This window comes from Gopherus flavomarginatus, chromosome 2 (assembly GCF_025201925.1).
Source record: "Gopherus flavomarginatus isolate rGopFla2 chromosome 2, rGopFla2.mat.asm, whole genome shotgun sequence".
Taxonomy (NCBI): domain Eukaryota; kingdom Metazoa; phylum Chordata; order Testudines; family Testudinidae; genus Gopherus; species Gopherus flavomarginatus.
The window spans coordinates 41,897,305-41,911,255 of record NC_066618.1 but is presented as its reverse complement, the minus strand read 5'-3'; the positions used below and the strand labels follow the sequence as shown (position 1 = coordinate 41,911,255).

At 40.7% G+C, this 13,951-nt stretch overlaps 2 protein-coding genes across 3 annotated transcripts in view; one reads left to right on the top strand and one right to left on the bottom strand.

The window, feature by feature from the left end:
* The window catches only part of STAM (signal transducing adaptor molecule), a 69,605-nt gene extending 67,103 nt beyond the window's left edge, over window positions 1-2,502 (top strand). For both annotated transcript variants that reach the window (XM_050939573.1, XM_050939574.1), the window contains exon 14: window positions 474-2,502. In XM_050939573.1, coding sequence (XP_050795530.1) covers window positions 474-696 — 223 coding nt within the window. In that variant the 3' untranslated portion in view covers window positions 697-2,502. The remainder of the gene's footprint in view (window positions 1-473) is intronic.
* Window positions 1-13,951, bottom strand: part of LOC127044584 (tRNA (cytosine(38)-C(5))-methyltransferase-like) — a 513,024-nt gene that overhangs the window by 485,900 nt on the left and 13,173 nt on the right. The gene's annotated exons all lie outside the window — the stretch shown is intronic.

Here is a 13,951-nt window from a genome sequence, read left to right as displayed (position 1 = left end):
CATCCTTGAGGTTAATTTTTGGCTTTCTACAGTAACGTTGTTTTAAAGTAGGTTGGGAAAGATGTCTGCCATAAATTATTTTTAAAGTATTCATTTTTTCTTACTTAAATTACTTATTATTAGAAGATGTGACGTGACAAATATACGTGTTAAAGCTTGTGCATTCTTTGCATAATGTGTATTACCAGTTACAATATGTAACTTTCTGTTAACAGAATAGAAATAGGACTTGAGTCATGTGTTTATATACAATAGAAAATAATGGCATAGATTTATAATCCAGAGTTAAATTTATTAATATGAAGCTTGGGAGGGAGCAGGAACATTGTCAAGATTTTCTTTGAAATGGAGCCCAGGAGAGGTGCTATTCATGCATATGTAATACACATAAAAAACTTGCATTAATTTTGCTGTCCTATTGACTTGTTTCCTACCTTTTTTCTTATACAACGTTTCATTTCCCTTTCTCTCAGTGCAATGGTCAGCTCTCTTCCTGGAAGCACATATTCCAATCAGGCTTCAATGTACAGTCCACCTCCTGCTGCTGTTGATGTTGCTGCTTACCAGAATGCTGGAACTAATGTGTCCCAGGTGCCAAACTATAACTTAGCATCTTCGTCTCTGCCTCCATCAGCAGGCAGTCAACAACCGCCGCCACCACAACCACATACTTACTCCCAGAAGGCACTACTATAAGACCCAGGACTTCTGATTCCTAATCTTCTCTAACCTCTGCTAAATGCAGTTGACAATGTTATAAGCTTCTTCCTTTAATCTCTTAAACATTGTTTATCCTCAGTTTAATAGGAATCTACCCTGGTGAACAGGTTCAATGATTCAATTGCACTGACTTTTTAGGATTTTTTTTAATTTTGCAGCAGAACAAAAATATTTAGGACACTTAATTCCATTTAAAAGGCCTAAAATTGGTACAATATTTATGTCTGGTAAAATTGGCTAATCTGTGAAAACTCAACTTGCAAACTTTTGTGGCATAAATGTTATGTATATAATAGTGTGTGTTTGCAATAGTGGCCGTTTGAAATAGCTATGGTGATCATGTGAATATATTTAACACACTGTTAAAATATTTTACATTACTGTTTTATTTTAATCATGAACAGATGACCATGTTTCACAGTTGATCCTAGTTATGTGAAGGATGTGATATCCTTTTGCAATGCTGGAAAATGCTTAAATCTGCATACCATGGTTAATATTTATGTGCTAAGGTCTATATTAATTTCCAAACTTAACTACATGTAGGTTTCATTCATTGTGAATTGAATTTAAGTATATCATGACTTCCTGTAGTCTGCAGTACTATTAGCTGGCATTATCTACCAAAGTAAACTAGTTAACATTTTAAATGGTCTGGTGAGGTCATAGCAAATGATGATTCTGTTTTAGAATAATAATTATTTAAAACACCTATTTACAGGCTGCTAAACATATCATGGGACCATGAAACTGACCAGAATCTTACAACTTATTGTTTAAAGCATATAATGATGTGCTTTTCCATACTAGCCTTGTATAACTAGGGTTCTGGACTGTATTGTGTGTATTGGTGAAGATTACACCAAAGACAGAGAAACTGAGTTTGGATGGGAATGAATGGAATTTTTAAACTGGAACAAAAACGTGAATACACTACATTATTCATGACTCTTGTAATTATTTAGATCACACACAAAGAATTGTGGACAGATATAGTCACTTGGCTGAGCAAACCTTTACATTTTTATTTTAACTCTAGTGGCCCTGCTTAGCAAAATTGTTCTGTGTAGTGTTATTACACAAAACACTTCAGCCTTAATCCAACATCTCTTCTTAATTTTCTAATTTTTAGTTGTCTGAAGCCTTGTTGTTTGTTTAATTCCTTCTCTAGTATGAATAGTTTCTCATTTCACTTTCTCAAAACTCTTCATAATTTGGTTAAAATTTTAGGTCATTTTACATTCTGTTCTGCAGTGATGTAAATTTACACAGGTTGTCCTGTCTCTCACTCTTTGGGGCATGAGACTCTCTGTATGCCACTTATAAACTCAGTGAAAGGGTAATAGTAACTGAATAAATCATTTTAGAGGGGTATAATCAATGTATCTTCTACAAAAGAATGTTTGTTTTGATTTGTATTCTATTTCTGTTGATGCATCCTGTTTGCCTTTTTTTAATGCAGCCAATTTTGAGTAGGTAGCTTTATAGATCTCTCAATATAAAATGCACATTCTGGTTTTGGTTAGCATACATGCCATAACTGGTTAATTTAATATTTATTTTCCATTTTAATGTATTCCTTCTTAAGTTTAATTCTTGTACACATGTTATTGCTCAGTTATTTTGACTATCCAGTATTTTCTGAATTTGTTTGCAGTGTTCATACTTATTTGCCATGTCTTTAGGTTTGCTATCATCAGCAAACATTGGTCTATATCTTGCCTGTGAATTCTGTCAACCATAGATTGCATAAATACTAAACAAGATGGTTGCAAACCCCAACCTACTGCATTGCAGCTTAACGGTATTCTTTTCAGCTAGTGAAACTACTGGAGTTAGCTATTTTTTATATTTTCTCTCCAACAGTCTAATTATCCCCATAAGTCATGACTACTTAGTATAGCCAAGTATGTTTGTGGGATTTAAGGTGGAACATAAAACAATGTCTTGGAATCTTTTCTACCTTACAGATGAAGGCATACCACTAGAATTATGGGCTATCCTCTGTGTGTACTGGACAATTTATTCCAAAGGAGAGAAATGACTTGGATGGAGAGGAATAGAATTTCTACACAAAAAAACCCTTCTAATTCATGTTTCCTTAGGTCCTGATTCAAGAACATATTTAAGTAAGCCTATGCCTAATTTTAATCATGAAGATAGTTCCACTGACTTTAGCGGAACTGCTCATATGCTTAAAGTTAAGCAAATGCTTAAGTAGATTCCTAAATAAAGGCCTAAGGCTTTTGTAACTACTAAGCACCAGTGGAATTCTGTACAGCCCAGCAAAACTAGATTTTTATTGTGGCTCTTGCTGATAACTGATACTATTCTTTTTTCATAAAATCTGTAGCACATCTGGCATCTTTTGTCTTTTTTTTCTCTTCTCAATTTAAATTTGTCCATTTTCTCTAAGATTATCTATTTTGCATTAGAATTTTCATACACTGGAAAATCTAGACAGATCTATTCTGAAAACTTTTAATGCAAGTCTGTGTTTGTTGTGTTCTTCGTATTTACTGAGCATTTAAAATCTATTATATGCATCTTAGGTGCTCCTATCTTCCACTTTATGTATCATGCATATTTATTCACTTTTAAGGTTTAAATCTAAAATAGCTTCTGGCCAAGTATGCACTTCATCCCCTGTATAGTTTTGCAAAACTGTTTTCCAAAATGGGATCTGTCACTCTAAACTCTACCAGTGTCTCCTCCTTGCCTCCTAAGTTCTTATCTTTCTCCATTTCTTTTACTGTTAACATCATTGTCCTTATCTAAGTTTTGTAATAACAAGTTTTGTGAACAACTCAGAATCATATATTTTGTCCTAAATTGCTGCACAGATTGTAGTGTAAAACTGCAGCACATTCGATCAGTGGTTCTCAAACTTAGGCTGCCGCTTGCTCAGGGAAAGCCCCTGGTGGGCCGGGCCGGTTTCTTTGCCTGCCGTGTCTGCAAGTGACATGAAAGGGGAGATGAGGCAATAGGAATGTTGGTAAAGAATGACATGATCCTGCTGAATCAGTCATCTAATGCAGTGGTTCTGCTGATTGCGGCTCCCACTGGCCGCGGTTTGCCACTCCAAGGCAATGAGGGCTGCAGGAAGGGCAGCCAGCATGTCTCTCGTCCCGCACCGCTTCCTGCATCCCCCAGTGGCCTGGAGCAGCAAACCTCAGCCAGTGGGAGCCGTGATCGGCCAAACCTGCAGATGCGGCAGGTAAACAAACTAGCCCAGCCCACCAGGGTCTTTCCCTGAACAAGCGGCTGCCCAAGTTTGAGAACCACTGCATTAGATGACTGATTCTGCAGAATCATGTCATTCTTTATCGACATTCCTATTGCCTCATCTCCCTTTTCATGTCACTTGCAATATTCTTAAGTAGAATTCTAAGCTTTTTACTTTGCCTGTCAAACTTAGTAATAGCTTTAAACATTTCCTATAAGAATAACTGGTACGCTTCCAGCTCAAACCTCTTTGCAAACATGATTGTCTGTTTAGCTCACATCACACTTCTTATGTTTACCATTACCTCTTGCTTCTCTCCATAGTGTCCTAAATTGGTTATATTTTCTCTTCCTCAGGATAGACTTTTCAGTGATAGGTAATATCTGTAACATGCTGGACACCTTTATTACACTAACTCTCTTATTCAACCTCCTTTCCTTTCCTACAAATTACTTGGCCACTGCCCTTCAGTTCAAACTAGTTCCCGCTAGTTATTTTTAATATATTCCACCTGTGAATCCCACTGTGGATACTTTGTTGCTGTCACCCCTTCAGAGTCCTAAATCTGCCATGTAGTATATGCAGAGCAGTTTCACATTCTTGGTTTGTCTTCCTGTGTGGGCTGGTCCACACTATGGGGGGAAATCGATCTTAGATACGCAACTTCAGCTACGTGAATAACGTAGCTGAAGTCGAATATCTAAGATCGGATTACTCACCCATCCTCACCACGCGGGATCGATGTTCGCGGCTCTCCTTGTCGATTCCGCAACTCCGTTGGGGTTGATGGAGTTCCGGAATCGATATAAGCGCACTCGGGGATCGATATATCGCGTCTAGATGAGACGCGATATATCGATCCCCGAGCAATTGATTTTAACCCGCCGATATGGCGGGTAGTCTGGACGTAGCCTGTGAAATGTGAATGAAAAGAATGTGTCTCTACAGTTTCTAGCGAAAAGTTAAAGCTGAGATTTTAAATGTCAATAAGTCAGGCTGTTCAAAAGTTTATTTTCCTCAAAAATATTATCTACCGTATTACACATTACACTATAGAAAACTGATTTCTTTGAACATCTTGATTTCTTTGCATATAAATTCTGGATGTAATACTAAAGTGTTTTTTAAAAAATCCGTGTCCATGAAGGACTAGAAAAACTGTTCTCTGACTTTAGATAGTGTGTTGTAGTGCTTTGCTTTCTGTGACCAACAGGAGCAAGTTCTCTTAAATGAGTCTATTCACTTCATTTTATAGACATTTTGTTCGTGTCTATCAGTTCAGTGCACATAGGCACAACAAAAATACATCCCAAGGAAATTGATTTTTCCAGAGAAGAAAACTGTAAGGCATAGTCCAAACTGAAAAGATTGCTACATTGATGTTATGGAGGAGACTACTACAAGAGTTTGCCACCATCTAGCTTCAGGACTGGATCAATGTATGCCCCGGCCATACTAGCTATTGGTGCCTCTGTATATAAGTGTTTAGTGTTACCAGTTGGAATACAGCTACTGTATTAATATTCAGTATTAGTATAGTGTAATTAAGCCCAAATAAAGTAGAAAGGAGGCTTAAAAGACAATAATATAAGGATCATTGAATCCTTTTCGAAAGTCTTACAGCAGTGCACTGTCCTCCACAATATAGTTTCTTTGTGGATGTTACCTTTGATTTCTGAAACGAAAATGAGTTTGGGTCACCAGAACTTCAGAGAATTCTACCTGTAATTGCAAATATTTCAAGTTATGTGCAAAATAGAGAACTCTGCTTATAATAAGAGCTATCTTTGATTATCTGACTGAGATTGACCTATGGTTCTCAAGTGGTAGGAATGTTGATTTTAGGCTGGAGAGCTAATATCTTATAAGAAATCAGCTCTCCAGCCTAAAATCAACGTCCCTACCACAACATTTAAAGAAAAACTGTGTTTCTTGAAGTTCATTCACTTGACTCTCTTAACTATTTTCACTTGGCTTTCAAAGATTTCTGTCTAATCTTCACTTGTTTCAGTTTTAACCTCTTTCCCCAGTCTGCTGGGTTTTACAGGCAGATGGGCAATAACCATATGTGTTACAGCAGCTACCTGGCTTCAGTGTGGTACTTACTTCCAGAGAAAGCAGCATGTATCCATTTTTAGGAGCAGAGAAGGAAAATGTCTCCTTTAAGTTTTTCTTGAGTTTTATTTCACTCTTAGTTTCTTTTTTCCATCTCATGCTAATTTTGCAATGAATAGCAGTAGGCAGACTCATTTTTACTGTTGTTCAGTCTTAATGTAACTGACCAGCTTCACAATAGAGTTGTCCCTATTGCCCCTGTTGCAACTATTAAAAATACTGATCACTTCAATGTGTATATTATAAAGTACAATGTCCAAGACATGAAAAAAGGCCTTGATATTTGAGCTTTTCACTTTAATATATGAAAAACACAAGAAAATTATTTTAAAAAGTTCATTGATAATATATTAGGCTCTCTTTGTGTCTGAGAAACGTTCAACTGGCTGGAGGCCCAAAGCTCATTTTCTTCCTGCTGTCTCAGCCTGAAGATGGCAGGAGATTTCTTTTCTATTCCTCTCTCCTGCATGTACTTCTGGAAAGCTGAATAACTTGTCTCTCATAGAAAAGAGTATGTTAAAGTCTGTCTTGGTTTTATTAGAGTATATGCAGTAGTCAAGTACTCTTTTATTTTTTTAAATTCCATTTAATGTTGGCATATGTACATGGATTGCACTCTTGTAGAAGAGTGTAATTTAGTAAATAATACTATTTGTAAAAACTGTTAATTGTTTTTGGTATGAATGTAGAATATTAAATTCAAAGCATTTAGTACATTATGTTGCAAAGTTATTTTATGCATTTCATAGTTTAAAATGATCAAGAAAGGAAATACTTTGAAATGAACTAGAGAGATCTCGTGGACACACACACTAACTTAAATGTCCAAACTCAGTTTTTTGCATATTGCATATAGGGAAAAATAGTATTGTTACACTACATTTTTCAGCTGTGATCAAATTCCCCAAGTTAAAATCCAAGTAACTCATTGTATGTTACCATATTTCAAGTATGTTGCATACCGTTTGTTTTCTGTAAGGCGTACAATATAAATATTTTATGGTGATAAAGTGCAAATGAAAGTGACAGTATTTCTGGACATTCTGTTCATACACTGCACATCAGTTTACAAGTCAATAACCAATACTACTTGCAGCTTAACAACCATAAATGTTTTCTTGCCTTTATTCATGTGAAACTATTTTTTAAAAGGAAGAAAATGTCTTCCTTTTAAAAAATAGTTTCACATGAATAAAAGGAGTGATTGTTTGGTAACAATGTTCATAGCAAACAAAATGTGATAGGAGTATGATTTTCTGCTTTTTGCCTCTAGGTCACTGGAGGGTGTGTGTCTACACTATGCTTCCTTGTCAAACGTATCTCACCGTTAGTATTTTCAAGTCAGCTTCACCTGTGGTAGCAGTGGTCAGAGCTTGTATAGATATGGCTTCAGGCACTACTGGTGTTTTCTAAGCATAATCTAATGCTGCTTAAAGCAGGTCCACATAATGCAATACTTAAAATGCTTCAGGGGGCCAGTGCATTGTCTATACTAGCACTCCCACCGCTGTTGCCAAAGTAGTAAATTATTATTAGAGAAATGCCTATTGTAGAAAAGGCTATTTTGAATCCAGCCTAGGATGGCAGTGACCCACAGTAATTCCCAATTTAGAGGCTGTGTGTTCTATGTTAAATGAGTTTGTCAGTCTAATATCTAGTGGATAAGTGTCTACATTGTCACATAAAACACAGTTACAGTTGATGTTAATTGGGACCCTTCTTGGAAGTCTCAGCAGAGAGACTAAATTTTGGAAGGGATACTAAACTTCATGCTTTCAGGACGTAAGCCAATCTAACTGTTGGAGATCAGGGTGAGACCTAATGTGGGCAACATCCTGCATTTGCCTACTCCAAGTCTCCTACACCTTTCCTCTGAAACATCTGTATGTAGTCACTCTTGGAGACGGGATGGGCTAGATGGACCTTGGGTCTGATCCAGTCTAGTGATTCCTTTGTTCCTATGAATTTAATTGACATGGAGAGTGAATACAAGACCACTCAATTTAGGGATGCAACATGTTGGAGAAGGAGGAGGAGGTTAATTATACAGCACAACATGTGGTAGCATGTATATTTTGTTTGTTTTTATATACAAAATATATGAGAGAACATTTTCAACTAAGTTCTATGTAGGAAGCATGATTTGAATAGTATTAAATGAAAATGTATTCCACATCTTTTAGGGTCTAAAGAAGATCTGCCAGTGAGAGTCTGCACGTTTTGGGTAACATCAACATCAATCTCTGCTTAAAGAAAAAAAGCATCAAAGTATAAAATAACAAAAATCATAGTAAAATCAGTTGCTTTCTCATTTGAAAGGGGTAATGTATGGTCTTAAAAGAATGAGTGAAGTGTGGCATGTCAGGAACTCTAGTTCTAATTGTGATTGTGCTACTGACATACTTATTGGCCTTATGCAAGTAATTTAATCTCTCTGAGCTCTGGATGGAGGATATTGTTCCTCCAACTACTTTTATCTTCAGTGATTGATGAACTGGATTGTAGGCAACTCCTCCCTCAACTGCATCTTCACTGATCACCTTTGTGTCTTCTTCAAGTGATATACCTCTGGGAGCTCTATTTGTAGGTGCAGCAGCACCCTCTGCACGTGGGATCACAGATCTTCATCAGCGGTGCCTGTTGGACTGCACATGTACACTTCCCCCATCCCATGCTGTGAGCAGGACATATATTATATATAGTGCTGTGCAGGCCGACTGCCCCCAGTTCCTTCTCTACCACCTTTGGTCTGGGACAGAATCTGCAGCAGAGTCTGCTTCTCCTATTCCCTCAGTAGATAGTGCCTTACCTGTTAGTTGTAGTATAGTTAGTATTTTCTTCTTCTTTCTTCTAGTTAAAAACAATTTTTTTGTTGTTTTTAACTTTACCTTTAAAGTTATTCATAGCTTAGGTTTCGGTTCTTCTGTTTCCTGCCGTTCCTAACTGCAAAGCTTTTTCCCTTCACCCTTATGCACGGATCCCCTGGGTTTAAGAGGTGCATCTCTTGCAGGGCTGTCTTCCCAATAACTGCCATCCAGCTGCAGTGTATTCACTTTCTAGGAGAGGGACACATCCCATAAATGTTCCCACTTCCACAGCCTGATGGACAGAGTCAAAAAGGATTGGGACATTTGATTAAAACTTCCCATGGAGAAATGACTGTAACCTGCGTCGGACCCACTCTCAGACTTTCCCTGTGAGGCTCTCAACTGCTGATCCTCACTCTCCATGTCCCTCAAAGAGAAACTAGTCTCTTTCACTTTTTGGATGAAAAGAAATCGGCTCCCTCCTCATACTTTGAGGCACAGCCCACCAGAATGCCATCCCCTGTGAGGTCAGTTGCCTCAACATCATCTGATGGGACATAGCTCCAGGGCCCATCCAAGTACTTCCAATACCAAGATGAAGAAACAGTCTAAAGACCCTAACCAGGCAGACCCACAGCCCTTGGCACCATCTCTCTGCTCTTGAGATTGATACAGGCTGACTTCAGGAGCTACAGCACCAGCAAAACTGCCAGCACCATTGTCCTTTTTGACACCAAGCAAGCCCTTGGCACCATTGAAAGTGTTGGCACTGGCCAAGTCATCGGCACCAGCCAAGTCTCTGGCTCCATCTACTGACTCTGCAGAGAAAACACATCCCTTCTTTGGCACCGAGTTGTGCGCTGGCACTGATGATGTGTTTTTCCCCCTCTGCAAGACTTCAGATACCCTAAAGACCTGCTGGTATCTGATGCTACTGAGTCACCTCTACTTCAACATGATCTCTTCCCCTCTCCTCCCTCCCCCCCCCATTCCACCACCACCTCCAAACTCACGACACTCTTCTCTTTGTCTCCTGAAGATGGCACCTCCCTTCCCCAGCGATGAGGAGGAGGGTTTCATCACACCCTCGTGTTCCAGACAACTTTCACTTACTGATCCTCACTATGCACAATCTATATCTGGTCAAGAGTCTTGATACAGACCACCACAGATGCAACCACATGTTCCGCTCCTTCCATACTGGCCATATTGGGACCCTTGGGTCAGGTACAGGGCACAATTTGGGAAACCTTCCATGGAGCAAAGCCAGAGACCTACACTTCTCCCTTCTCCATCGGTCTCTCATCCTCTGGGCTGAACCTCCACTGGTATCAACTGAGGATGAGGAAGGTGCACCAGCATTACATTTTTCCTCCTACTACCCTGACGAGGCTATCATGCCTCCACCCCCTACAACTTTCGACTTCAGATGCTTTCAAGATTTATTCTGCAGGATGTCAGACTCCCTGCAGATTCCTTTGGAGGAAATCAAGGACCAGAAGCATAAGATGCTTGATATCCTCTATACATCCTCTTCTTCCAAGATGGCACTACCGATCAATGAAGCTCTTAATTCTGCAAAAATGCTCTGGCAGACTCCAGCACCCATTCCTCGGACTTGAAAATGTGCCAACAAAAAATATTATGGTCCAGTGAAGGATGCAGAATTTCTATTCTTGCACCCCAAATTCTCTGGTGATCAGTGCAGTGCAAGAGAGGGGCTATCAATACAATCCCATTCTAGTCATCCAGACAGATTGGAAACACCTGTATTTATATGGACACACACATTCATCAGCCATGCTCCGATTTCAAATTTCTAACTGCGAGGCTTTACAGCTCTACAAGCCTCATTAGACTTGGCAAATACCGCCACCTAATGCATTCCAACTGCTGTAGTCATGAGACGGACATCATGTCTCCACCTCTTGGGTTTTCCTAAGGAGGTTTGAACCATGGTGGAAGACTTACCTTTTGAGGGTCAAAAATATTCTTGTAGCACACAGATGATTCCCTGAATTCCTTTAAAGACTCCTGAACTCACCCTCTGATCTCTCTGCATCTTCATAACAGCGCCAAAGAGAGGTCCTGAAAAGTATCATCTCCCCCCTGCAATCCTGACCACTGCAGTATACTCCTCAATGGCACTATGACATCCAGCGCTGAAAACAAAGGCTTCCCTCCAAACATAGACAACCAACTTCTCAGGGGCTACCTCTCAGGCACCCCGACCAAAACAATTTTGAAGGTGTGATCGAGGCCCTGAGAAGCCTCCCCACTCTTTTTCAGTCATCTCCACCAACTTTGACGTCCCAACAATTTGGCAACCAGCTAGCTTCATTTTTCCCAGCATGTAGACTAATCACCTTGTACAAGTGGGTTCTAGAGTTAATCAAAGAATGCTCCATCCCCTTCCTATCCATCCCACTCCACCAGCCTCCAGCCCCATTCCTCTTTAGAGACCCCTCACACAAACCTACGGGGAGAAATAAATAATCTTCTGCAACTGGAAGCCATAGAACCAATCCCTTTCCAACACAGGGTTTTTACTCCCATTATTTCCTGATCCAGAAAAAACCCAGCGGCTAGCAACCTATCTTGGACCTTCACAGTCTAAACAAGTTTGTCAACCTATAACACTTCAAGATGGTTACCCTTTCCACTATTATCCCAGTACTGGTATAGGGGGACTAGTTCTCAGCCCTTGATGTTGGAGATGCATACTTTCATATCACAGTACACTCTGCCCACAGGTGATTTCTCTGACTCAACATGGGCGATGACCATTACCAGTACAAGGTACTGCCTTTTGGACTGTCGATGGCCCATTGACTGTTCTCCAAGGTCCTTTGTGGTAGTCACTGCCTACCTAATGAAATAAGGTGTTGTCATCTTTCCATACTTGGATACCTGTCTCCTCAAGGCCCCATCTGAGATCAACCTCTCTGAGCTGTCCACATAACAATGGAACTGTTTTTGAAGGTAGGCCTTCTCGTGAACCTAGAAAAGTCCCCTTTAACGCTGGTACAACACCTGGAAATCATCAGTGTGCATTTGGATACCATACAAGCCAGAATCTTCCTACCACCTCACAGATTCTTGGCTATACTAGATCTGGTATCCGGCATAGGGATCTGCTCCCAGATTTCTGCCAGAACATGACTCCAACTTCTAGGCCACAAGGCAGCAACCACTTTCATGGCCAGACACACTGGGCTACATATGCAACGTCTTCAGACATGGCTTCATACTGTATGTCTCCCCCACAAACTGAGCCTCCACAAACTCATATCCATGCCAACAAGAGTCGAAGGATTCACTGCTTTGAAAGATGCAGCCCAACAATGTCAGTGTTGGAGTTCCTTTCCTCTCACCACCACCGACCATAATTAAATCTAAGATTTTGTCATGGTTATTTTTTGTAAAAGTCAAGGACAGGTCATGGGCAATAAACAGGTCACGGCTTCCATTTTTATCTGTGACATTTGCTGCTGTGGCTCCATGGTTTCCCCCACCACTGTGGTGGCTGGGAGCTGTGGGGTTCTCCCTCCGCCCATGGAGGCTGGGAGCTGCAGGGTGACCATATTTCCCAAAGAGAAAACAGGACACCCCAGCTGCTCCCCTGAGGTCTCCCCCTCTTCCTGCGTTAGGCTGTTGCTGGAACCCTGAGGAGGGCCCCCTCCGGAGTCTGTCACCTGTCCCTGGAACTTTACAGGGGGCCCCATGTTGCTGCTGTCGCCTATTGCTGAAACCCTGCCAGGGGCCCACTGGCTGTCAGCTCCAGAGTCTTGCAGCTCTGGGGCTGAAGCAAAGACTGTCATAGAAGTCTCTGGAAGTCACAGATTCCATGACTTCCATGACCTCCGTGACATAAATGTACCCTTAACCTTGATCCTAACAACTGATGCCTCCCTAATTGGTTGGGGAGTGCATCTTCATGATCACACAGTGTAGGGTAATTGTCATTAACCAAATCCACCCAACACATCAGGCTCCTAAAACAATGGGCAGTCTGCAGTGCCTGCTGATATTTCTTCCCCCTACTTGAACATCATACTATCAGAGTCATGACGGACAATCTTTCCTGCATGTTTTACATCAATAGGCAAAGCAGAGTGAGGTACCACTCTTTATGCTCTGAAGCCCTCAAACTGTGGGACTGTTGTATCTAACATATTCAGCCACATACCTCCCTGGACGTTGGAACACCACTGCAAATGCATTGAGCAGCAGACTCTCCCATAATCACAAGTGGGAACTGGATATGCGAGTTCTTCTCAATCCATCTTCAAATGATGGGGATGCCCCACCATATATCTTTTTGCCACACCACAAAATGTCTGCTGCCCTCAATTCTGCTCCAGAATGGGAGTGGGACACAGATCTCTGGGATACGCATTCCTCATCACATGTGATGCACCACTTCTTCTATGCCTTCCCTCCCTTTCCCCTCCTATTCTGAGTACTTCACAAGACACAGGAGGACCGAGCTCATGTCATACTTATAGCTCCAACATGGCCACAACAGGTCTGGTATACTTACCTCCATCACAGAATGGTATGCTAACCGATCTCTCTCCGTCCAACACTGTCTCCTTTCACAAGACACATCCTCCATCTCAATCCCAGATGTTCCACCTCAAAGCCTGGCTCTTTGTGGTTCTGGGATCTGGAAATAACCTGTTCGGACTCAGTCAAACAGATATGTTAGAATAGCAGGCATGGCACAACTAGATGCACTTTTATGTTCGCGAATGGACTAGATTTCAGTGCTGGTGTGCCTGCCACCAAGTCAGTGCAACACGTGCTCTACTACCACTTATCCTGGACTACTTGTTACACCTTAAACAACCAGCTCCATTTGGGTACATTTGGTGGCAATCGCTACTTTTCATTGCCACATAGACAGCAGTATTGTTTTCACACACCCACTCATGAAACGTTTTCTAAAGAGTCTCCAAAATCTTTATCCTCACATGTGAGACATGACCCAGGCCTGAGACCTTGGCCTCATCCTATGTTCTCTGACTTAGACTCCCTTTTGAACCAATGGCAACCTGCTCTGACATGCATTCATCAAGGA